Source organism: Camelus bactrianus, chromosome 30 (assembly GCF_048773025.1).
Source record: "Camelus bactrianus isolate YW-2024 breed Bactrian camel chromosome 30, ASM4877302v1, whole genome shotgun sequence".
NCBI classification, from domain to species: domain Eukaryota; kingdom Metazoa; phylum Chordata; class Mammalia; order Artiodactyla; family Camelidae; genus Camelus; species Camelus bactrianus.
The window spans coordinates 23,927,508-23,955,205 of NC_133568.1; the positions used below are offsets into that span (position 1 = coordinate 23,927,508).

The 27,698-nt window shown below is 35.2% G+C and overlaps 1 protein-coding gene across 9 annotated transcripts in view; it reads left to right on the forward strand.

Annotated features, from left to right (window-relative positions):
- CCDC102B (coiled-coil domain containing 102B) overlaps positions 1 to 27,698 on the forward strand; it is a 318,630-nt gene that overhangs the window by 187,002 nt on the left and 103,930 nt on the right. For all 9 annotated transcript variants that reach the window (XM_074355387.1, XM_074355386.1, XM_074355385.1 and 6 more), the window contains 2 exons: positions 7,757 to 7,873; positions 23,583 to 23,792. In XM_074355387.1, coding sequence (XP_074211488.1) covers positions 7,757 to 7,873; positions 23,583 to 23,792 — 327 coding nt within the window. The remainder of the gene's footprint in view (positions 1 to 7,756; positions 7,874 to 23,582; positions 23,793 to 27,698) is intronic.

Below are 27,698 nucleotides of genomic sequence, written 5' to 3' on the forward strand. Positions count from 1 at the left end.
TCCCTACTGATATTCAAAAATCCCGATATTTAGAGAACAGAAGCTTCTTTGTGCTGGCGCTGAGGACATGTGACACAATCCTTGCAGACCTTTATAGTTTCCGTAATCCGTGGTATGTCAAGATATACCAGGATTATCCTTGTTTTATATCTAGAACAAGCCAGACTTCAGAGTCCTGGATTCCTACAGTGGGAAATACCTCAAGACCACAGTCTGTTCATAGCTAAATAAGGGCACTGCTGCTGAGATAGTCGTTATTTCCAGGCCATTGCAGTGGGGAAAACTGGGAAATTTATAAATGCTTTGAATCTTAGTCACTCTCCTCTGTTTGTCACAGTTGGTTCATTACTTTTGGATACTGAGCGTCTTTCTTTACTTTGTCTCGTGTGGCGTTGTCTGTTGCACCTATTTATTTGCTCTTGTGTTCTCTTAGTTTATTCAGAAATTATTTTTCCTTTATTTCTAATTCTTTCCTGAATACAATTACTTTTCTGAATTTTTTTTACATTTTTTATTGAGTTATAGTCATTTTACAATGTTGTGTCAAATTCCAGCGTAGAGCACAATTTTTCAATTATACATGAACATATGTATATTCATTTTCACTTTTTTTTTGCTGTGAGCTATCACAAGATCTTGTATATATTTCCCTGTGCTATACAGTATAATCTTGTCTATCTATTCTGTATATGCCTGTCAGTATCTATAAATTTTGAAATCCCAATCTGTCCCTTCCCACCCCCTGCCCCCTTGGCAACCACAAGTTTGTATTCTATGACTATGAGTCTGATTCTGTTTTGTATTTATGTGTTTTTATTTTTAGATTCCACATATGAGCAATCTCATATGGCATTTTTCTTTCTCTTTCTGGCTTACTTCACTTAGAATGACATTCTCCAGGGACATCCATGTTGCTGCAAATGGCGTTATGATGTCAGTTTTTATGGCTGAATAGTATCCCATTGTATAAATATACCACCTCTTCTTTATCCAGTCATCTCTTGATGGATATTTAGGCTGTTCCCATGTCTTGGCTATTGTAAACAGTGCTGCTGTGAACATTGGGGTGCAGGTGTCATTTTGAAGTAGGGTTCCTTCTGGATATATGCCCAGGAGTGGGATTCCTGGGTCATATGGTAAGTCTATTCCTAGTCTTTTGAGGAATCTCCATACTGTTTTCCACAGTGGCTGCACCAAACTGCATTCCCACCAGCAGTGTAGGAGTGTTCCCTTTTCTCCACAGCCTCTCCAGCATTTGTCATTTGTGGACTTTTGAATGATGGCCATTCTGACTGGTGTGAGGTGATACCTCATTGTAGTTTTGATTTGCATTTCTCTGATAATTAGTGATATTGAGCATTTTTTCATGTGCCTATTGACCATTTGTATGTTTTCCTTGGAGAATTGCTTGTTTAGGTCTTCTGCTCATTTTTGGATTGGGTTGTTTGTTTTTTTCTTATTAAGTCATATGAGCTGCATATATATTCTGCAGATCAAGCCTTTGTCGGTTTCATCATTTGCAAACATTTTCTCCCATTCCGTAGGTTGTCGTTTTGTTTTACTGAACTTTTCTGAATTTTTTAAGTTCTTGACTGAGTTGTTCTTTCATGTTATTTATAATTTTATTGATGTTGTTTAGATCCCATTGAAAAATTTGATTTTTGTTTGGTTTTTCTCTACTGGGCATGTATTTCTAGAATGTTCTCATCTATAGCATATTCTCATTGTATTTAAGATTATTTCGTTATTCTGTCCTTATATACTATTACAGATGATTCAGCTATGATCCTCTTGCTCATTCATAAACGGATTCAGGTGTTTTTTGGTATGTATAATAGAAAGTGGGTGAATAAAGAAATGTTTTCTAGCTTCACTTCTCTAGTGCTCACTGCTCTTAACATTGTGTAATGTGCCCCAGATTATGGTCTTGTCCTTCCCCAGAACTCTGGGCTCTGTTCCTAGACCATATTTATAAGGATCCATTCTTTGCCTTTATTGCCAATGTTCCTCTCAATATGGATTGTGTTCTCAGCATTTCCCTTTGAGTGTAGAGTGTTTTTGAAAGAAGCTTTGTTTTTGTTTTTTTGGGTTTTTTTTTTTTAAGAGTGCATAGGATAGAGATTGCTCCAGTTCTTCAGACTTTACAATGGGCCCCTTGCATACGCTTCCCAAGCAGAATTTGTAAAACTCCCCTAGTTTCATCTACTGTCTTTACATTGACCCAACACACTTTCCAGGTAATGTCTGTTGTAAGTTTGGGGTTCTCCTGTTCACCAAAGGGAAGTTTGGTGCTTCCCTTTAATTTTCTCAAGCAGGTGCTGATAACCGCAATTTTTGAATCTGTGAGTGGGTTGTCTTAACCCACTTGTATCTTAGGATTCACCGGGAAGACTCGTCACCTAATTTTACTATTGGCATCTGTAGATTTTTTTATTTTCTTATTCTCATTGCTGTGTCTGTTTCCATGGAGAGGTTTGCAATCGTTAAAATAATTACCACCACCACACCACTGACTTCCTCTCACATTCCCTGCAGAGATAGCAGTGTGGCTTTCAACTCCAGATTTCCAACTTCCATTGTGGTCTTTAAAAATCCATCTGCCTGAGGAAGTACTTTGCAAGCAAGTTGTCTTTTCCCACGTTACTTTCTATCCACTTCGCAAGTGAAAGGCATATTTCTTTCCAAACCCCAGTATTATTTTAGAGCATTTTTCCAGAGTCAGAAAAACTAAGGAGAACCAAACAAGATATTTTTAAATACTGGTGTTGAGAAACCAGCTACTAATGGGTCCCCAAACCTTTTGCACCTGAGAGGGTTTTACTTTTCCTTTTCATAAAAATACTGGAATAGGGCTTAATGGATTGGCCTGTTTTTAGATAATAAAAAACAAATTTTGGTATAAGATCAAAGTGTGGCTTTGCCATATACTTAGTAGGATATTAAAAAATAACACAATGACTACTATAACAAAATATCTTCTATTTCTGTCAACATGTGTGATCCACTTTCTCTGTGCCCACATTTTAAAAAGAATAAATAAAACTGACATAATTCTTATTTAATTCTATCAATAAGTAATTTCATCCATGGATACGCAAACTAATTGAAAAAAATGTATCTATCCATCTCATTAAGAGATGCATTTCCAGCAAATGATTAGTTTGTATTTAACAGTTACCTACCACAAAATGTGCTGTCCTGTCTTATTTTTAAGCAACCACGTACACGTAATAATTGTTAAGACAATTCAATCTAAAAGAAACTTTTAAATATTTGGAGTCTTACAGCCTAAATATATACCTACATTTTATATACATATTTTTATTGTATATTATAGAGTAAAAACGTTTTCAAGTATAAACATATATTAAAGTTTGATGATATGGAGGAGGTAGAATAGAAATAAAAATCCAAGAAATAAAATTAACAATACATATTTTTGAATAGATGGTAGTGAATAGCACATTTCTATGGTTTTTAGATATCATTGCATAAAGTGTGAACTATTTTATTTAAAGTATCAATATTTAAAATTCACCAGGAATTTTATTCTTTGAGTCTAAATAAATATACTAGTTTAAGACAAACTTTAAAAAGGTAAAGAATACATCAGCAAGAAAGCAAAAGAGCTTAAAGGCCATGAAAAAGGCCAGTTATTTAGTGTTTTTATTTTGGCTTGAAGGATACAGTGAAATCTGCATTAACCATAGTAGAAATATTCTTTAGTGTCTTTACTACCATTCTGTAAGGTTGAGGGAAGGAATTAGGTAAAGTTTACTGAAAAAAATTTTGAGCTAAGTTTTGGAGCTGTAAGTGATGAAGTTTTGGGGGCTTCTCTGTACACTTACAGCTAATGCAAAGTATTTGAATGAATGGAATCTTGTTAGCTCTGCTTGGGTTCTCTGCATTTGGGTAGCCTTCTGTTGGGGCCCATTTTCTTCATATAGTCCTCACGTTTTATAGGAATATGGTATCCCTACCAGAACCTGCATGACTCTAAAACATTTGGTCGTATATTCTAAACTGATAGTCAATACTTATCCCCAAACCTAATTTATAAATGTTTGTCTCCAGATGAAGGCAGTGGGAAAAGCCATTGAAGTGTGTTGACCAGGGTCAATCTGATTACAATAAAAAAAAAAATGACTGAAACTTCGGTGTAAATAAAAGATTTGTCGGGTGTGGGTGATGAGGAACCTGTTATGAGTCTGTCATGGTAATCCAGGTCCAGAAAGAAATAATCAGCTGCCCTAAGACTGGTAGGAGATGTGGAGAGATCTGGAGAGTTGAGAAATACACAAGTGAAAGATCATGATGCTTGGTGATTAATTGAATGTTGAATGCATTTTTCTTCTCCTGTATTATCTGATTAAATAAGAAAATGTTTTTGTTTGTTACACAGTTTTTTTGTTTTCTAGACATTATCTCTAGAAAATTTTTCCACTCTTTCCTAGTCTAAATGTATTAAAGGAAATATTTACGCATAATGTTACTAATTTTCCAGAAGCAAATTATGGCAGATATTTCTGAAGTCAGAGATATGACAAGTTGCCTGGCTTAACCTTTCACAGATACTGCAGTACGAAAAGAGGAATTTTAAAGAGGAATTTTGGAATTATATTATGATGCAATTTAAAAAAAAAAGCATTGCACGAGACTATACTTAAATGAATTTTAAATAAAAGGACATGAACTTGGAAAATGCTTTCTAATGCTGACTCATTCACTCTATCAGATACTTCCTATTTCTGTCATTTTCAATTTAACTAATGTGGTATACATCATTTATGGATGATGTTTATAATTCTGCTAAATTAATAATCTTTAGCATCTGCCCCTCCATGGCTTTCACATTTTCAGTTGCTAAACAGATTTTAATTACATCCATAATCTAAACTAAAGTTGAGGTAAGTGGCAACATTTAGATGTTTCTGACTTCAAAATATAATTTAGAAAATGATCGAAATAACTCAGTTTTTAGTAGGAGGGAGTATATTGGATTAATCTGTTCATCAATTTTTTTTTCTGTTATATTGTTTTAATTGCTTTAGCTGTACGGTATTTAATTTATTGTTTTTATATTCTCTTTTGCTTTTGCCTATCTGGAGTGGTGGGAACCGTGGGAAGGCCAGAGGGATTGGCTTAGAATAGGGGTAGGAATAGGAGACCAGAACTGAGAGGTTATAGGACCAAGCGGCTAATAAGGACTTTGATTTATACTCTAAATGGATTGGGAAGCCCCTGGAAAGATTTGAGCAGGGACATTGCATGATCAAAAGGCTTTGTTTGACTGCTGTTTTGAGAAAGGGAATCCAGACCTCTGATGAGAAGTAGAGAGTGTGGAAGTTATTAAAGTCACTAAGATCATGGTCATTGATCAGGGCGGCAGTGGTGTAGGTGGTGAAGTTGTTGGATTTATTGAATCATTGGAAGGCTAAGTTCAGTTGATTTGTTTTTAGTCTGGATGTGGCATATCAGAGAATAAAAAAGTGAAGGATAAGACTAATATTTTTGGCCTGATCAAAGGGAAGGAAGAGTTGATATTTGTTAGATGCAAAGACTGGCAGAGAAACAGATTTTAAGAAGTACTCAATCTGTCTTCTCAATTTGCTAAGCTTTGGATGCCTGTAGAAGTGAAGGAAGTTGGGTATGTGGGTCAGGAGTTCAGGGGAGACCTTCAGGATGGAACTGGACACTTGGAGGTTGTCAGAATTTTGATTCCTATGCAATGCTATAGTTATGGGTGCACACGAGCTGTCCAAAGGAGTGAATGCATCAAGGGAACAGGTACCCCTCCAACATTCAATTCTATCCTCTAACTTTTATAGTTAAGTTTTTCTAAAGGAAGGATGAATAGATACATTTTTAAAGTTTCCTTTTATTGTTTTTTAAAATTTTGAAGTTGCTTTGTCCTTAAATTGTGAATGCAATTATATATTCATTTTTCCTGAAGATTGTGATTAGATTTAAAAAGAAAAAAAATTCTCTTTCATATCTTAAATTGCACCACTTTTCTGTTTCATTTTTTTTCCTATCAGACATTGTTACTTAATCTTGGTCATAGTTTTCACATTCTTGAGGTTCTCCCTTTGTCCAGAGATCCTTGATTTTCCACTTACAATGATGAGTAAGAAGTGGAATTATTTAAGGTAACTGGTGTGGGTTCTCTCTGCCATTTGTATAGGAAAATTTGTTTTCCTGCCTCTTCTCTCCTTTGAGTGGTGAGGTTTATTGAAAGTTCTGTCGACAATGGACGAGTTTATTATTGACCTAATTCTCTAAGAAGTAATGACCAAGATTCAGAAATTAAGCTCAGGGCATTCAGTTACCAGAATGAGTGAATTTTATTTTGGTGAGCCCAACTTAAAACCTGTTGCTTTTATTTTACCCTTGTAATTCATTATTTTCCTTAGCAAAGTAACTTTTATTTCGATTTCTTTTGGCCAGAGTTCTACACCACACTGTCTATTTAACTGACATGAAAACAAAGTGAAATATGCATAGTCAACCTTTCAGTGAATTTTGTGGCGTGATGTCCACCTTTTTCCACGTTACCCATTCTGAACATGGAGCCTTTATGTAGCTGGCAAATCAGCCCCTCCCGCCATCGGGTCCATTTCTAGTGTGTTGGGGCTGTGGTATCTTCTGTTATGCTCCCTCTGTTATGTATTTCTGTAAGCTTGTTGCCTTTCAGAAAATTTTTGTGCCACTTAGCTTTATTATTATAGATACAGTATTGGTTTATGATTAAGAACTCAAGTAATGAATTTCTCAAGAATGTTCTCAAATTTTCTTTCTCCAATTATTAGCTTTGTGAATTTGAGAAAGTTACTTAAGCCTAGTAAAAATACGGCTTTTTTTCCTTTAAGTTGGGGTAATAATAATACCTAACACATAGGATTACTGTTAGCATTGAGTAAAGAAATACATATCAAGTCCAGTTCCTGGAGACTAGCACATGCTTAATATTACGGTTAACGATAATAACATGAGTAATATTATTTTAAAATTTTAATTAGATGGTATAGTGATAGCTTTTATATTCTAATTTATTGTAGGATTACATACAAGTTACATAATTTTAATTCTGGAAACATTCACCTACATAGTTTAGGGGAAAAAACATAAGTTAAGAAAACAGAATAGCATATGGGTATTTATCTTTATGTTATATATATACATATATATATATATATATATATATATATACACACACACACATACACACACACACACACGTCTAATGTCGTGGTTCTACTGAAAACTTCCAATCATAAGAACAGCTCTGGGGGAAAATCACCATTTGCATTTCCAGGATTCTTCTCATTCCTACATTTCTTTTTATAGACTGTTTTTTACAGCAGTTTTAGGTACATAGCAAAATTGAATAGAAGGTACATAGATTTCCCATATGCCCCCATATGCCACAATTACTTGGATTAGTTTAGAATCCAACTGGCTAATTATTAGGAATCTGTGGAGGTAACCCACCTCTGCCCAATTTTCAATTGGCAAATTTGGATTAATGGAGATTTGCTGATTTGTCTTCCAACAACATAGGGTTTTTTTCAACTACAGGTGTAAAAAAAAATACATGGTTCAACTACAATAGTTATAACAGCAACAACAAAACCTATCAAACTCCACATAGAAACAAAAATAACTGAAAGCAAAATGAAAGACTAATTAATGTGAATTATCCTGCAGCCAGGCTTTGTAATATCATGTGACTATAACTTTAACTTTCTTTTTTCAGTTTAACGTTCTTCATGGTCAACATAAAGATGAAATGGAAGAAATACCAGGAGATATAAAGGAAGGACCTAAATCTCAAAACACCAAGGACAGGGTGATCTATGAGTTAAGAGCAGAGGTAAGATATTGGATAAAGAGTAATACAATGTATTTGAAGGTTATTAAATGGTATACTATTTTAAGAAGTGTAACTGGAGAATCTTTGGTTACTTTCTTTTAAAGAATGCTGTGGAAAATCAAAAATCATGTAATCAGATTACATAGGATTTAAAATGCTATGGAATGGTATTGGTCCAATATTATATCTGAATTATCTGAGTATTATAAAGACATATTATTTGACTGAAAAAGCACACTTTAGCTGATACAAGTGTTACTATGAATACATACTTATTAAAGTTTAATTAGCTGCTGGATCTGATGAATTAAGTTATAATCAGGAACAATGACATCCAAGATTTGTTACATGCAGATCCTGGTTGAATTAACATGGCAGTTGGCAACTAGCCGCAGGCAGAGCAACCGCACTTTTGTTATAGTTAGTTCATTTCTTAGGTATATCGACCAAAATAGTGGAAACATCTATTTTCCACTCCCACCAATAACAACAACAAATTAATTTTCACAGACTGTACATTCTGTTTTCTTTGTCTTGTGATAAAGGAGAAATTACCGTCCTTGGAGATAGGAGGGGGATTGAATTATTTGTACTTTTTAGAACATTGTATTAGTGCATTAAACGTGGAAAATCATAAATTATTTATTTTGTAGCAGATAATTCTGGAAGATGTCTTAGATACAAATGTGCAGAAACAATTCAGGAAATGGAATTGTTAGGAAAAATATAAGCTGAGAGGAAAGTACTTTGTCTTAGAAGGTTTCTTCCATATAAAACTCTGCAAGGACTGAATTCACACCACAGTATGTTTTATATCAGGTGAACATAGTGGAAATGAAAATGCATAGATCTGGGAGCAGAAGTGGCTCATCACTCACTGATTACTTTATTCTGGTCAACTCGTTAAGCCTCTCTTGAGGCTCAGTTTACAGGTTGTAATAGTGGAAGGAAGAGTAATACTAGTTGTCACACAAGACTTTTGAAAAGATTACATACTTCAGGGGAAACATTGTCTGAGGCAAAGTGCTTTTACTTTTGGGAATTAGCTAAGATGTTCAGAAGAACTAGCTCCTCCTGAGCTAATTGGCTCTTCCCTATGAGTCATATAAAGGTGAGGGTGGGCGTATGGAGAGATTGGTGATGAGTAAGATTGAACTGTTGAAATCAACTCTCCTAACAATTAAGTCAAAAGGGAAAAAATAGTGCTCATATATCTTTCGTTTTCTAAGAGGAACTAAACCATCAGGGTAGGTACCGCTTTTTCTTGGCCCTGAGATCTGAGAAGCATCTTTGATAAAGCATCGTACAACATGCTGTATACGAGCTTACTTGGGAGATAGAGACAAATACAGAGAAAGGTACATATGGCTGTTATTACTGTCCCCCAGAGTCGAGAGCATTGTCTCATGTCATCATTTTTAGGATACATTGGGAGCAATAGCAACATAGGGTCTCTGATGTGCGACTTTTTTAGTTTGATGTAGTAAAAAGTTCTGAGACTCATTTATTAGTTATGTGACCTTGAGTAAGCTAGTTTATATCTATAGAGCTCAATTCTGTTTTTAAATTAGGATACAAACATCTTACCCCCCTAAAGTCACTCTTCCATAAGACATTCAAGCACTGTGATACATAATTTTCCTATTTTTAAATTTCTTAGTGAAGCACTGAACACTGAAAGCAAATGTAAACATGAATTAGCTCTCTTTTACTGTGTGCACTTGAATAGTACATTAAATTGAATTAAATTACGTAAAGAAAGCTTTTTTCAAAAGAAAACCAATATTGGGACAAATTCTTATAGAAACAGTAAGCTTGTGTGTGTGTGTGTGTGTGTGTGTGTGTGTGTGTGTGTGTGTGTGTGTGTCTGCATGTGTGTGTCTCTGTGTGTGTTGTATATGTGAATATATATGTTCATTTACATTTTAAATTAGGATAAAAGCTACTTCCTTTCCTTGGGGGGAAAAACATAACATATACTCTTTGTTGGCATTATTTTATTTTTTATACCGGTTATGTTTAGGTCTTAAAATCATATTATAGCTTTTTATGTTTGCATAAAAGTCATTGGGCAATTGTGTCATAAATTAATTAAAATGTAACCTATTTTTAAAAATCTGTTTACTTTTATTTTTAGATCTATAACCAACACTGCAGTAAATACGTGTATGCGTATACATCTTTGGACATTTAAAAATGGCTCAGGGTAAATTCCTAGAAATGATACAGCTTTTTCAAGAGAATGTTTGTTTTTTAACATTTTATATACACTGCCAAATTGTCCATTAGGAAAATTGTATCAATTTACATTCTTACTAACCTGCAATGTATAAACATGCTCATTCTATAGCCAACAGTATATATTACTGTTTTTAATATTTTCCTAGCTGATAGGCAAAACAATCATTTTAATTTGTTTTTTATTGATCTAAACATACACTGCTAGTTGTCTGCTCATTTTTATTCATATCATCTTTATTATAATAGCTACCATTTACTGAGATTTACAGTACACATCACATATACATTTCCAGGCCACTGAAATATAAAATCTCATTTAATATTTTGACATTCTTATGATCTGTGTATTCTTGTCTACATTTAATGGAAAGAATCTTAGAGAACTTACCTTGCTCAAGGTTACAAAATAACCTCAAACATTATTTTACCTATGTTCTCATTGGGTTCCAATTTCTCAGAGGGACACATTCAAGTTCAGATTGTTCAGCAGGCAACTTACCAAAGGGCACCCAGGTCATGAGTGAAATCCCGAAGCCACAGTCACTATCTGATGTCACTACCTTGGTCTGCCCTCACCCTGTGGGTTTACTGAAGGCGACGACTCTGGAAATGTGATAGATTTTCAAACAATATAGCTGGAATATTTTTAAATGGTACTTTAATATCAAACATTACAATTTTCTAACCATTGATGATCTCCATACATCATGGATACCTTTTAGAAACTGTTACTAACACCCACCAATTGATAAGACTTTTCCCTTGAAGAGTGTGCTTTACTTATCTCTTCAACTGCCCTGTCTCCGAAGTAGTTTGATGATTATCTTCCCATTTGGGAAATCTGATTGGTCAAGGAAATTCAAAATGCAGGTCTGATAGAAAAAAAAAAAAAGGCCCCAGATTATTTAAATAATTCACTCTTCTGGCCAATGGTAATGAGGTGAATTCTCCAAGCAGGAAGTCACTTGATAGATGAATATGTCTCAACATACGTATATACGCATGTGCACAGCGGACACATTTCATCTTTTCTCCACATTTAAGATCAAGACCCCTTGAACTGGAAATGAGCTTATTTAGAATGGAAATGAACTGGCATCCTGAGTGAAGAAATCATTACTTCTTTCTACAATCTTACTGCTGCTCAAAAGCAAACTCATACTCAGGAAACACTCATTTTAGGGGCCAGACTTTTTGGGACAAACATTTTCCAAGGGGAGATAATTAGTTTTTCTGGTATTATTCCAAAAAATATATATCATTACAGTATCAAATTGTCTGGAATTTTGGTTTCTTATTTCTTATCTGCATTTTGTTCTTTTCTCTTCTCACCCATCCACACATTTGTATCCTATTTCTATTCTACTTTGGAGAGATGGGATGGACAGACTTTTCCCTACTTAATCCAGTAAGTCAGCTAAAATCTCAGAATATTATATGTAAAGCAAACATAAAAGGACTCTCAAAATTGAAGAGAAGAGGCGTTCAGCTGGGTACCTTGGGACCTAAGAAATAACATGGTGGTGAGTCTCCTGAGTTTTCTTTTGGCTGCATAAATCCCAGAGCTACAGCTGAAGAAACACCAGCTGTAGCTGAAGCCTGGAAACACCAACATGCACAGATAAAAACAAAAACAAAAACAAAATGCAACCAAAGTCGGCTTGCTCTATTCAAAGGACTAGGGATGGGTCAGCTCAGCAAAAAAAAAAAAAAAAAAAAAAAAAACTCTCAGACAATAATTGCTGTAATCCAGCCAAATCCTCCAGAAAGCAGTGGTGCCCCACCCAACTCCTGTGAGTACAGCTGAGTGGGAGCCTAGACTTCCACCCTTGCTAAGCAGCAGAGAGGGGCCCAGTCCTTCCTTCTGAAATGGTAGAGAGGAGGCTGAGTTGGAGCCCGAGTTTCACCCCGGTTGGGCAGCAATGAGACCCCTAGGCCTCAGGGCGTCGGTGGAAATCACACAGGGAGTCTCTACTTTCACCTCTACGCTCTGCCAACTAAGGAGGTCTCGTGGGTAGCTGGAGCTCCCATCCTCACCCAGCAGGAGCAAAGAGCACCTCTAACTGGGAATCGGGGGGGGTCGGTGAGGAGCTTGGAAGGAACAAGTCAGTGCTGCCCCTTACCCTCCAGACTGGGGTGTCAGAGGAACCCGCCCAAACACAGAATGTTTAGATAAGATCCAGAGTCTCATAATGTAATATCCAAAATGTCCAGGACACAGTAGAACATTACTCATCATATCAAGAACCAAAATATCTCAAAGTGAATGAAAGAAGACAATCAACAAATGCCAATATCAAAAAGGCAGGAAAGTTTTCATTTCTTGGCAGTAATTTTAAAGTGGCCATCATAAAAATGCTTTAACGAGCAATTGTGAACATGCTTGAAATGAGTGGGAAAAAAACTGGAAATTTTCAGTAAAGGAAATAGAAAGTCTCAGCAGAGAAATAGAGGATACTAAGAAGAAAAATGAAAAAGTTAAGAAGGAAAAACACAATAAGTAAAATGTTTTAAAATTGTGAATGGAAGGGACAGAGGAAAGCACTTGAAGACAGAACAACAGAACTTGAAGATAGAATAATAGAAATTACCCAATCTGAGTAACAGAAAGAAAATAGTCTGGGGAGAAAAAAAAAAGCCTTTGCTAACAGGTAGGAGCCTGTGGGATGATAATAAAAGATCAAACACTGATGCTACTGGAGGCCAGTTTGAAAGGAGAAATTGTGTGGGGCTGAACATTACTCAAAGAAATAAAGAGTGAAAAATTTCCAAATTTAAGAAAGAACCAAGTATATTCATTTTTTCTCTCTTTCAGAATGTCTATATTTATTCACTTTTTTAAAATTCTGCCTCCTAATTAAGAACAAAAAAGACCCAGATGGGTAACATGTTAAATTTAACTTGTGATTGTATAGTAGTCCTCTTTATTTTGCTTATGCAAGATAAAACATAAACATTTTTGTAACAAATTTTTTCATACCCAGAAATTGTATTATTATTGGGGTTTAAGGAAACTTTTCTCCAACTGGATTCTCTGCGCAGGCAAAATGGTAGTGACATGAAAAACAAAACAAAACAACAAAATAAGTAGTCATTGTCTTATTAAATCATTTATTCAACGAATACTTGTCAGCCATCTGCAGTGTGCTTGGTACAAGAATTAAGCACTGAGGATTCTACAGAGTGATGGCCACCCGGGAAATAAACAAACAAACCCAGATGGTTAAATACAGCATGTACTTTGATGGGTGAAGTATAGTGATCTACGCAAGGACATAGAAAAGATGTCGAGAATGAGGTGTGAAGGATGAACAGCACCTCGCCACGTAAGGGGAGAGGTAAGGACCATACGGGATCAAGGGAGTAGCAGGTGAGACAGCTAGAGAGTGTAGTATTACCAGAAAGTCAATTCAATAAGAAGAAAGGTCTGACCTGTAAAAAACATTTAGAGCATTTCTGTTGAGTAGGAGAATATATTGAAAAGGTTGTTTGTTTGTTTGTTTCTTTGTTTAAATAGTGGGATATTGACAATAAAGCCAAAACTTCCTCCTTCCCCTCTTACTCAGCAGTGGACAACAGGAGCCATCGATCTGGGAGACTATTTTGATCACTTGAAAAGCAACATAGTCTAACGGGGAACAATTCATTACCAGATATGATTTTTAGGGTGAGGTGGGGGAAAATATAGAGGGCAGAAAAATGTTTTCTTCTCTGTTTAAAAAGAGAAAATGTTTTCAAGGTGTTTTCTTATATTATAAATTCAGTCTTTAATTCTGCAAATATTGTGTAGGACCTACCATGCCAGGATCTAATCATTCAGTAGTGTCCAAAGTAGAAATGGACTTACCCTCAGAGAACTGCCTTCAGTGAGGGGCCCAGGAGCCATCAAAAATCATCCAGTTAATTGCATGTTTTCACCGCTTTGGGGCTGCCCCCAGCAGCTGTGCACGACGCTGGGGGAGTTGACCCAGTCAGAAATTTTGAATGAAGAGATACCTGAGGTTTTATTTACTGACGTAGTTAAATAGAATCTTCCTTAGTGAGAAGGTGTTGTATAATTAGAAATCCAGTACCATCATAATTTAATTTTCTGAAATTGCCACAATAGGTGTTGATTTGAATTGATTTAAATCGCTTGTCCCTCATAGTTCGTATTGACGTTACGTGTTCTAACAGAGAGATTACTGAGGATCGTATGAATGTACTGGAAATGGTTGTATAACTTTGAAACAGGATATTGGTGGTTCCAAGCAGGTTAATTTAGAAGTCTGTTAGTGATACGGATTTAAGCATTTTGGCACATTCTGAGTTCATATTGACAAAACTCAGGAAACACAATCTATAAAAAGATATTTGATGTGAGTAAACCATTAGAGAAAAATAATATTCTCGGGAAAGTGAAAATCAACTGTCACACATAGATATGCATTCTGGTCATTTAGACAAATGTAAGTCTAAATAGTCCAATTATCCAAGATGAAACCTGTCACTTGTCCTAGAGTTACAGAAAACTGATAAATTTAAAACTGAATAAAAGATGAAAGCCTGCAGTCATTTATCCAGGAAGCATTAAGTGCCTTGAGTAAGAGATTGTATTTTTTTCAGAAAGGGTTTTGAATTACGTGGAGTGGAATAAAGTATTTAAAATGCCTTTGCTCAGATATCTCAACAGCAGTAGCTTTTCCTGGTATCTGGGTCTTTGGAAAAGTTTGCTAGCTAAGTTTAGTTTCTCTAACCATAATTTTTTACTAGCTTTTGTTGGAGAAAATACAGTCTACCAAAGACTGCGATGCTGGTGGTAGTGGAAGTAACTGTGTTACTCAAAACTCTTAAGCGTTAGTTTGTGTTAGCATCAGCCCGCCTCTCTTCACATTCCCCCTAATAAATCTATTACACTTTAAATGCAGATTGTTAAGAGTTGCTTCTTAAAGTAAACAGAATAACACAATAACAGAGTAAAAAATAGCAAGCTAAATTCTAGAAGAAGAAAAAAAACCCCAATAAATGTAGAAAGAGGGAAAGACAATATTAGGAATTAATATAATACAAAAAATTATAACAGATAGTCAGCAAAGCCTGAAGTTGGTTCTTTGGGGGAAAAAGTGAAATTCAAGCAAAATTAATTAAGGGCTATCATTAGAAAACACTAAGAATTAAAAAGGAACACAGTTTTAGATAGAGCAGAGGTTTACAGAGATAAGGAACCACTATGAAGAGATGATGCTAATAAAAATAAAATCTTACATGAAGTGAACCAGAAAATATAACTTACCCAGTATGATTCTTGTAAAAATAGAATGCCTGAATTGATTTATAACATTAAGTAAAGTAAATTAAAAATTAATGAATTAAAACTCTTCTTATAATAAAACTTTAGCATCAGGATGCCTTAGGGTTAAGTCCTACAATTCAGACTAGATAACTCCAGTTTTATAGGACAGCTTCTAGAGAAGAGGAAAAACTTCCCAATTCTTTCCTTTGTGTTAGTTTAATCCTTATTATGCATCTAGACAAAGATCATATAAGCAAGGAAGATTGCAATCAAACTTACACATAAATATAATGGCAAAATGTTAACCAAATATAAGTAGTCTCAATCTCACAGCGAATAAAAATTTTGATTTGTTACAGGAATGCAAAGTATACTATAACATTACATCACTTATTTTGTAAGTCAGCACATTAAACAGAGTACCAGAAAAAATCAATTGTGTGATTAGCTCCAAGGTTGCTGAAAAAACAGTTGCTACAACTCAATTTGTGATTATAGGGAAAAACATTTCAGCACACTTAGGAATCACAGTTCACAGATACTGATGGGTAGATGATCAATCAAATATGTATACACCAGAAAAAATTATATTTATACATTAATATATATGTGTTATATATAGGGTAGTATTTGTACAATGATTGGTAGACCAAAGAAACAACAGAATAAGAGCCCAGAATCAGAGTCCCCCACCTAGGGACAGTGGCTCTATCAACAGAGTTGTCATTGGAAGCCAGTGGTAAGTAGAGGATCCAGTAAAACTACTGAATTCAGATTAAAGATGAATGGAAGGGATTAACCTGCTTCATTGTAATATTAATCTCTTTAATGAAAAATCTTATTTTAATGCTTCACAATTTTCTGTGATTCTGACTGGATCAACAATACAAAGTGATTTTTTATTCTTCAGTAAGTTTTTTGAAACGATTCATCAGTATATCTCTTGTGTCAAATTTCCCCCAAAATCAGATGTTAAGAAAAGCAACATTAAAACATAAAACTGTCACACTAAGCCATTCTGGATGTAAAGTGTTGGTTTAGGGGGCTCTCCTTAATCCATTTGCAACCATTTCATTTTCATCATCATTCTCTAGATCTAATTCACTCTCCCCCTGTAAATCATGGAATATGTACTTTTCCTTCAGTTACAGCTCGGTGTTAATAATTGAGGTTAACTTTCTATTTTATCTGAATCATCAGAGTCCAGCACAGTTAGAAAATATGACTTCTAATTAAAATGGTTGTTAATCCTTTAGAAAAAGTAAATATATGGATTAACACAAGACATAATCTCAGTTGAGTGGGAAACCTTTCTTTAGTTAGTGTTGGCAGATTTTATGTGCTTGAGATACTGAGAGCCATTGGCGTCTCTGAGACGACCACCCCTGGGGCCACGATAGTTTGTCTACTGTTAAAATTACTTTTAGGAGAGATTTCGAAAATAAAGAGGGTCTACCCTTTATGGCTTGCTTAATTTTCTAATGCAGATCTTACTAAGCATTTTATGTTTCCTAGTAGTAGAGGACACTTGAGGATGGAGTTAGCACATGGCAAAAGTAATTCCTATTTTATTTTACATGTAGGTTTTACATATGTAAACCTCTGGTTCCTAGTATCATTAGAACAAGATCCACATTTTAAAACGTCTATTGTGGTTCACTTCTCAAATTCTGTAAGTACTGTTTCTGTAAAGTTTCATGCCTTACTAAGTTTATAATAAATACACTGCAGCATGTTAAGTTTTGGCAGGAGAGTTGCAGAAAAGCATGTCTTCGCTGTTTCGGTTTTACGTTAAAGCTTTTCTCTGGTTGTTTTGGACACACTTGTAAAACAATTACCATCATTTGGGATAAGAGCAATGTGTTCATTCACATTTTTTATCGTAATAACCACAGGAGATATATAGATGATTATTAACTTCTACATGAAAGTGAGAAAAATATTTACGTATGAAATTTTTGTAATACCATTAAGAATTTTTAAGACTGCCTGGCTGTTGCAAAATCAAGGATCCAAAATAACCATCTAGAGTTTTAATTGTGAAGTTTATAAGTATTGCCTACCAGGGCATAAGTAAGCTCTTTATAAATATGTGTCTCTTTCATTCTTATCATTCATTTGTCATAATATATACTGATGCAGACATAAATGCACTCACTGTCCTTTTTAAATTTGCTTGCATTGCTTTCAATTCGTGCTCAGTCTGAGACACATGTTTTGGCCTCCTTTTTTTAAAAGTTAATTTGGACTGTATTAAAATTTGCAACTTTTACTATGTGAAAGACACTGCTAAGATGATTAAAACAAGCCAAAAACTAGGAGGAAATATTTGCAAAAACATAATATCTGATAAAAGATGGGTATCCAAAATATAAAAAAAAATTTCTATTTAGAACTTTTTTATTAGACTTCATTTTTTCATATGCTTGTTTGAGATCTTTATATCTTCTTTGGTGAGATGTCTGTTATCCATAATCTTGGACCCATTTTTAATTGGGTTGTTTTCTTACTGTTGAATTTAAATAAATTTAAATAATTCTTGGTATATTTTGGGTGCAGTTCTTTATCAGACATATTTTGCAAATATTTTTTTCTCAGTATGTGTCTTGTCTTCTCACTCTCCTGACATTGTCTATTCGGAGCAGAGGTTTTTAATTTTGATGACGTCTAACTTATCAATTATTTCTTTGGTGATGCATCTCAAAGTCATCATCAAACCCAAGGTCATCTTGATTTTCTCTTAGGCTACCTGCGTTCTACGAGCTTTATAGTTTGTGCTTTACATCCAGGTCTGTGATTCATTCTGAGCTGATTTCTGTTAAGGATGTAGTGTCTGCGTCTAGATTATTTATTTATTTATTATTTTCATGTGGATCCCTCTTCCTGTACTAAAGTTTCGCACACATTTTGTTTCAAATTAGTTCTGGGACTCTTCACTAATTAAAGCAACTAAAATACATGTGACATTGTCTATTATTAAAACCATTCATTGCTCTGTTGACTACTGGTAAGAAGGAGTGAGCTATCACTGAGCTGCCATTAACTCTGGACGAGAGGGAAGTAGACGTTGACTTCGGAAGGGATTTCTCCAGTTCTTATTTTTGATTCCAAGACATGGTTAGAGGAAGAGTGTTAAAAGATCTAGGGGTGGGGGGTGATATCAATAATATACACATTGCATTTAGGTTTCAGTTGCCAGACTTTTCAATGTGAGTCAGAATCACCTCTCCTCCGAATTAATTTGCTAGTTGAGACAAAGCAAGGGTCAACCCCCGCCCCCAAATACATCACAACAAAATAAAAACATAAACAAAACCTTTGGTAGAGTGTAGTACAATGGATCCAGAATGTGGAGGTTGCTATTGCAAATGAATATGTTATACATCACTGGCTCTCTGCTAGCCTGGTGTTGGGGGAGTGAACTCAGGATTGGGATCAGAGACGAATTCTAGGTGAACCACGCCTTGGACTGTTTGCCCACCTTGAGAATTATTTCTACTCTCAGAACCACACTTTCCTCATGTGTAGCACAAACAAACTTACAGGAGTATTGTAAAGATAGGAAAAACCTATATAGCTCTTTACCAGGAATATATTAGGTCCTCTGCAAAAGGATACTCATCTCTCATTGCAAGGAAATAACAAGCTTCCTGCCTTTTTACCTCTTACTTCCAAAATCGCAGTGCTTGTCATGGGGTTTTATTATGACTGACTTGTCTGAAATGAAAATTGTAAATATTTGCAAATCTGTTCCTGGAACATCCACCTTGATCTTAGGTGACTTTTTGCTGGCCTGCAGAATGCCACATAGTGCATCTTGTTGGCATTTTTCTCAGTTGACAAGGTCCATTTACAAAATGATTGTTATCTTGGTAAAACATGATGAAAAATAATACACTGTTTCCTCCTGTCATTATTTGAATTGGCCGTTGATGCGTTTTGTTCTTTAGAAAAAAACCCTTATGACAAGAAATATTTGTGTTGAGTTTGAAAGTTTAATAACTTCCCCCTACTAAATAATTCCTACCTCAAAACACCGTAGGCTGTAGAAAATATTTTTCGTATCTTATAAATGAAAAATGGAGTCTCCCGGGATAAAAAGAATTGGTACTCAACTCTAGGTCATTTTACTGAAAATCCTCTCTTTACCTCCTTGTGTTCACCTATCACAAGATGCAATGCAGCTATGAAAACAGCAAAAGAGAGTTAAGAGTAAATGTACCGAGAAATTCTATTGATGTTCAGTAATGGTGAGTTAAATCTCTGGCTCTTCTAGGCTGCTATCTTAATGTCACTTTGTGCCTAATTTAATTGAAATACAGAGAAGCTTTTTCCCAGAGACTATTGCTAGGTACTTACTCCTTCCTCCAAGGGTCCTTACAAAACATTTACATAGAACGTGTCAGGTGACACCGTTCCGGTTTTGTAAAACTTACTTTCTAGATAATATACACTCATTGCAACCTGTCATTGACATCCTTTGAGCAGTGTCAAGCAGTGACAATCGATGAAGACTGAGCTGGCCGATGAGTATGTTTAGAAATGGCCCAGTCATTATGCTGCATGCCTTAAACTTATAAAGTGCTGTATGTCAGCTCTGTCTCCATAAACTGGAAGGAAGGAAGTAAATAAATGCATAAATATACAAGTAAAAGAAATGACCCAATATTTATCCTTAGGAATAATTACGACATATTTCACAAGGAACTCAAACAATTCTTACATGCGCTTTTAAGAACTGTTTGAGAACCAGTGTCTACTTGTTTAACTTGCTTTCATACTTCACTCTCCCCAACTCCTAACACCTCATGATCGAGCTCTTGGCTCTTACATTCAAAACTACGTCCTGCTTCTCTTTACTGAGACATTCTTGCCTTGATTCTAACCCCTGCCTTCTTAAGCTTCAGGTTTCAGCTTAAACATCGTTTCTTCCAATAACCTCCTCTGATTGCCTGATGCACTGCAAGTCTTTCCCATAGCACCCGGCAGCTTTTCTCCTTTATGAGTTGCTGCCCAATTTATACTTATGTTTATTTTTATTTTGACAACAGTATATTCAGTGTCTGAAAGATACTCAATAACTACTCTTTAAATAGCTGAATAGTAGGACATGTATATATTTTTCTCAATGTTTAATATGCATAAAATTGGAGGTCATTAAATCAATAAATATTTTAGTGTTTGCTTGGTTAGAATATACTTTTACATTAAAAATTTTTAGAAAATATTTTTCAATACTGCCTGTATTGCATGCAATTCATTTAAGACTAGTACCCAGTATTAGTTAAAATTCACAGTATATTAGAGTTAAAATTAAAATGTTTTAGGATTTTTTCCTTGAGCATTGGAAGCAAATCAATGGAATTCTATTTCAGTTTGATACAATCATTATTAGAATTGCTTACAGTAAACTCTGATAGCTTAAAATACTACCTGATCTTTCTTTCATCATTTTAACTTGCAGTTAATTGAATGGCTTTTAAGGTGGTACATTTTCATATGATTCTTGGAAAAGAATAATCTGACAGAAAATAATTTTATAAAATGAAAACAAAACCAAAACTGCTTATATTTATGATCCAATTTTCACAGAACCTTTACCTTTTTAATGTGTGTTATATACCTTAATTTATCAGGTAATTGGTATGGCAACAAAAATCTTCAAATAGTAAATAATCACACATCATTATTTAAGCTTTGCTGTTATGCTGTTAAAAGAATTCTTTCTTCAATTATTTTTTTTTTAAGATTTAGAATTTATTCATTCAAACCATCTATTACATATTTAAAATCTTATTTCTACCTGTTATCTGTTATTAGGTATAAAATTGACTTCAGCAATTTCTTTTAAATGCCTACAGTTTTATAAAGACTTGACACAGCATCATATTTGTCCTTGACCAAAAATACATTTATTCTCCTAAAATTAATTTTTCATCTCAAAGTTGATGACTTTTTATTCCAGCTTTATTATTTTCATTCTGATAAGTGATGTGCTGTTAGTCAAAAAGTTTAAGCATTAATCTTAATAATTAAAGTAATGTCATGTTCTAAATTGGATTGTGAAATACTGTTTTCACCTCACATCCCAAATAGGCACCCCAAATGTCAAAACCACATCATCTAAAATTTGATCCCTTAGTTTATTATATTTAATTGATAAACAAGGTCTAGTGCCAAGAATGTAATTTTAGTTTCTTGTTTTTTAGAAGCTGGAGCCTCTCTTAGATTTGGGAACAGAACATTTTCTACAATAATAGCACAATTACATCCGTATGAAAAAGCAGTTTTTAGAATTTTTAAAATCAAAATTCATTTCCAATGATATTATTGAAGTCTAACATTTTCTTAATGCTGACTTCTCTTTTAGAACTTAAAATGTCAATAAAAATACTTTATAACAGTATAATACTATTCAATACTTTGAATAGTACTTTAAACTAAATTAGCCATTAGGTTTTAAAACCAACTAATGTAAAAATAAGTAATTTCCAATTTTTATCTGTAACAAATAGTTTTACATAACTATCATGTTATGTAGTTTAGGAAGCATTTTAAATGATTGATCTTACTCAGTTCTTACAATAACTTGAATTTGGTGGGTTTGGTGTTCTCATTCTAATTTTATTCAGAAAACTGAGGAACAGAAGGTGTATGTCTTGTCTAGAATCAACCAATAGTAAGTGACAGAACCAGAACTAGGTTCCACTAGTTTTTCTCTTGTGAAGAGTGGCTTCATTGGAGAGATTAATGCCACAAGTTACCTGGACATTTGGGTATACATATGCCAAAGGGGATAAACGTATATTTTTCCTTAAATTATATCACCACGGTGTTTCTTCTCTAAGTAGTACATTGCTATACAAAATGCTTTCCCATCAATTTAATTAATTTTACTTCTCACAGATCCTATCAGGTAAGAGAGTAAATTGTCCACATGAGGGAGGTGAAGTTACCTCCCTGAGCTTACCCAAAGAATCAATAGTGAAGTTAGGACTAGAATTCAGAGCTCAGGATGAGCAGTTAGAGCTATTAATCACGTCTACTTACAGCATCCAGAGCAAGGGGAAGATGGGAACAGGCAAATATAGTTCAACCTCACTTTAATAATAAGTGAACATTAAAACGTAACAACACTGCAGAAAATAAACGCATTTGTTATTGCCTCTTAAAAATCTAAATACAAAAAATGTTAACATAATAAAAATTGACCCAGGGAGATATTGAAATGACCCCAAATCTATTAAATCAAAACTTCTAGAGGCAAGTTCTGGTCATTACAAACATCTCTCTAAGAGAGTCTCATATGCAGCCTTGGCTGGGAACGCTGGAAGGAATGGAGAGGCGAGCGAGTCTTCTGTAAGGGGCCATATCTTAGGCTTTGCCAGTCGCACAGTCTCTGTCCCAACAGCTCAACTCTGCTGACATGGCGTGAAAACCGTCACAAGACATCTGTGAACAAATGAGCATGGCTGTATTCCAATTCCACTTTATTTGTGGCACGGAATTTTGAATTTTATATAATGTTAATTGTCTGAAATAGGATTCTTTTGATTTTTTTATTCAGTCATTAGTGTGGGACCTACTAAAATCGATGGTCAGATTTGGTTCACTGGCCATGGTTTGCCAACCTCTATTCCCTGAAAATCAAATTGGCCATTCGCTCAGGTGAGTTTGACTATATTGTATAGTACTTTAATCACAGCGTATATGATATTTTATGACATTCACTTGTCTTTATTTGCAGAGACTAGCATAGTGCCTGGAAGTTGAAAGGTACAGTAAATAAGTGAATAAATGAGTAAATGAATACATGAACTATATCCATCCAACCAAAATTGCCCAAGAAATGATTTTGTGCCTTCTCAACTGAGACATGTTCATCAATTGAGTGCAGATTGTTGGCAAAATACCATCAGTTTTTCACTTAACGTATTTACTTGACAAATTTGGGCTGTTTGGTTCTAGAGATAGTCAAATGAACCAGGAAGACAGGTGTGTATTTATCCAGGGCATGGTCTGGTCTTAGGGCTTTTGTATTGTTCTCAACTTTTCAGATAAATAGAATTTCTTTTTAAAAATTGTATAAATGGACATATCCATGAACCTTTCTTAGTGGAGGCCTGTTTGCTGGGTGCCTGGCCTTTGGGCGACTACAAATGCTACACACTGCTTTTCTGTGTTTCCTGTGTTTAGCTGGGGAGATTGCAGGCTGCAAATACATCGGAGTCGGACAAGAGGGAAACACTCGAAGCAGAAAGACGAGGACTGGAGAGAGAAAACAGAAGGCTAAAGGTCCAGGTGAAAGAAATGGAAGAGCTCCTGGACAGAAAAAATAGATTAAGCGCAAACTCTCAAGGTCCTGATTTCAAGACATCACAAATTGAACTGCAGGAGAAAAACAAGGTATGAGTGTATTGCGGGCGGGCGCTCCTGGGAGCAAACGTTGCCACTTCCTGTGCGTTCCCTCCGTGGCGTCTCCTGGGTGCTGCCTTCGCTTCTGCGCCCCTCACATCTGAGTACCTCCTGTTGTGCTGTCTAATATCTGACAGCCTAATCTTTCCCACTGTAGTAAAGAGACATAAAAAACGCTGTTCATGCATAGGAGAGTGTGATGAATTTTGTATGAAACTGTTAGAATATGACAATCTGATGGTTTCAAGCTTTTCCAGAACACGAAGGGATGGACTTTTGTGTTTTTGGTTTCCTGTTACAGTTTTGTCTTTGTGTTTTCTAAGCCATTGATCTTATTTACTTTCTTTCTTTCTTTTTTTTTTTTAGAAAGGCATTAAGTTTTAATGCACATATTTATTTAATTACAGTTATGACCAATTCTATGATGAAAAATAGAGTGTTCTTTGATAGGAGGTAGAGGGGAGATCTGAGTCTGGGTGTGGAGTGGGTTTCAGGGAAGGCTTTCCAGAGAAAGTGACAATTGATCTTATTTTCGATAAGTCTGTCTTTCCATTAGTTTGGGCAACGAGACAATAAGCATTTGTCAGCCACTATGGTTATCTGCGTAAACATTTAAATGTAGCTGGTTTTACTCCTCTTTGGTTTCTTTTCAGCCTCAGAAAAATTATTTTTGAGGCAATTAAGCACATTGTGTTACAAATAGCTTTTATAGGCTACGGCAATAAATGTTAAAACTAGAATTAAATGCAAATTTTGACTTCGGGAAATTTAGGTTGTTTTGGAATTGTTTATCCTGAAGTCAATAGACATAAATTACTGTTATCAATGGGATTTTTTTTTTGATAAATGGCTTTTAGATTTTTAAAATATTCTCTTAGTTGCAGTTATAATTTATGTGTGTGTCAGTATACTGCAAAACATATTCATCTTATTTCCATTTCTTCCATTAAACTATCTGTAGTATCTTAATGCACAATTCTATTTTTTCACTCAATTCTTTTAACAGTAAGTTAAAAATATGTCTGAAAAGTTCGTATTTTTGAGTCAGATAAGTATTTAATACTCATATGAGCTCTAAAAGCTAAATAGGCAGAAAAATTGAATTCCGTATCACTCTTCCCTATTCTTTGTGATTCTAGGGATTTATTGCCAATGCAAGATTAAATTGCATTAGTGTTTCATGACTTGGCAATGCAAATATCTAAAGTTAAATGTTATAGTGAGTGATCATAATTTTCTATTATATGGATTCATAAACCATCCATAATGGCTTCTAGTTCTGACATATACACAAATAATAAATGTATAGAGAATTTTTTGCAGATTGCTACTTGTGAAAGCACAAAACTATTTCAGTTATGGAACAAGTTGTGATCATCAAAATGTCTGTTTCTCTTTGATTCACTTGAACAGAACAGGCATTTATTTATATTACGCTCTGTTCAGTCACTGCTCTAGCTGCTGGTGACGTGAAAGACGAATGAAGCCATCATCCCTGCCCAGCACGGGCTTCGAGTCTGTCTAGGCAGATGAACACGGAAGTTGTTATCAGTAATACGTTGCGATGATTTGCTAAGAATAAAGTGGAATGAGAACACAGATGAAAGAGTAATTTACTCTATTCCATTCTGATGACTTTCTAGTCGTATCAAACTGTTGTGGCATAAAGTATGTCAGTTAGGAGACTCGAGGGCTGATTGGCGGCTGTTTGGAGCCGGCATATGTCAGCAGGCTTGTCCTGCGAACAGGGCAAGTTTTGACCTGGGCTCTTTGGGACCAGTGCAGTTCTTTTGCCTAGAATTAGACAGAACTTGAGAACTGGGGAGATTAAGGTCTGAACGATGAGTGTGCTCATCAATCGGAAGAATGTTCCTTAAGTGTACATCCTTTTAATGGCAGGGAGGAGGTGCTAGTGACCTTTTACCCTTTCATTAAGAATTCAGACCCACTACTTGAACCAAAATAATTACTACGTATCATGGAGGAGCTGCAGGTCAAAATCCTTAGTGCCACAGAGAGCCCCACAGACCAAAATATCAAGATTCAGATGTCCCCAGATGCAGACTGATCAAAGCTGCATGTAGAACATGCCAAGCTCCAGGGAATAGCGAGGATATTATTATACACAAAGCGGAATTGTACTTTTAACATTATTTCAATAAAAACTAATCTATACGTATAAAAATTATGTGCATAAGTACCACATAGGAGTAACAAGTAACAAGCATATAATTACCATTTAGAAGTACCAGATATCTGTATGCATAAAATTACTACATATGTGCCAGGCCAGAGAAGCAGGTGCTGGCAGGTAGGAGACAGAACTGTAAACACCACTCATCGTCAGCCTCCAGAAGAGATGTGAAGTGTCTTACCACGTTACTTTTAGCAAATATTTGTGGCAGACACAAGTCTATTTGCTGCTCATAGAAATCTCCACATTAGTTCATTTTGTTAATGAATTGACTGATTGTTTCTTGAGTTTGAACAATCTCCTTGTTTAATGAAATTTTTTATAAATTCCTGGGGGAGGACTTTTACACAGTGTTTTTGGCTTTAGCGTAATAGGGAATGCATTTGCAAAGAAAATGCCTTTCAATTTTAAATTGCACTATTAATTTAAAGACAAAGATTCTTCTTCACACGAGTGATTCCATCACATAAATCTCTGGTAGTTGCTTTTACAGCTTATGCTTAAGGCTGTGTGTGCATCCGTCTTCTACAATTAAAAAGAAAATAGCACTGCACCTGAATTTTTAATGGATTGATTGGCAGATTACCACTATAGAGGTAGTTTATTTTTAAACCATAAACCACTGCCATAGACTTTTCTAGAACAGCTTCAACATGTGGATCTTTTGGTTTGTTGTTGCTTTGGATAGTGGTGGCACCGTTCTGTGACGTTAATATAATCAGAACAACTGACGTCTGGTGATGAACTTCTGCGGCAGTATTCAGTCCTCATCTCAGAATGAAGCTGCATTTTAAATTGACAGCAAAGATGCTTGAGAATAGCTTTGGAAAATGAAAAGGAATCAGTGTATGGTTTAAGAGGAGAGCAATGGAGCTGCATCTGAAACTCTGACTTCACAGCCAGTAGTTAGTTATACTGGTGACATTCGATCATTAGTCTGTGCATCTCCACCCAACATTAAAAAATCCACTTATGCTCATTAATATGCAGAAACATACATGTTGGGATCAGTAATGCAATTTCATATTTTTAAAAACATCTTCAGTGCATTCAGCAAATTTGAATTCAGTTACCTGAATTGTTTGTTAAAAAATGTTCTTCTTTTTCTTTCACATGATCAATGTCACTAAAAATTTGAAGTGTATTAAAAGTTATGGTGATAGCTACCGTGGGGTGTTCATGATACACTGTGGTCTGGAAAGAAATGACAAATACATTATTTTTAGCTCACACTTTTTAAGTTTCCACTATATGATGGCTTATTGTATATTTTAAATTAGTGAAAAAGCATCTCTACGTCTCTGATTCTTTCTGATCCGGTGGGTCTGGGGTGAGGCCTGAGATGCTGCATTTCTGTGAAGCGTTCAGAGGATGCGGACACTGCTGTTCCACAGACCACACTTGAGAGGAGCGAGGACCCGGTCTGCGGCAGTTACTCATGCTTTCTCTGCACCCTTGTAGCCAGTCACCCTCTTAGGATTCAATTCTACTACCAGAGTTATTTTTCCTCCTTGCTTACTTTTCTCTACTTGCTCTCAGTATATAGTCCCTGAACTTCTTGTCGCTTTCTCCTACCACAGGACCTTTGCATAGAATTCTCACTCTAGGGAAAACACCCTCATTTCCTATGTAGATTTATTCCATCACCAGATTTCTCTGAGATCATCAAGCTTACACACCTGTCAGTTAAGCCAACAGTGAAC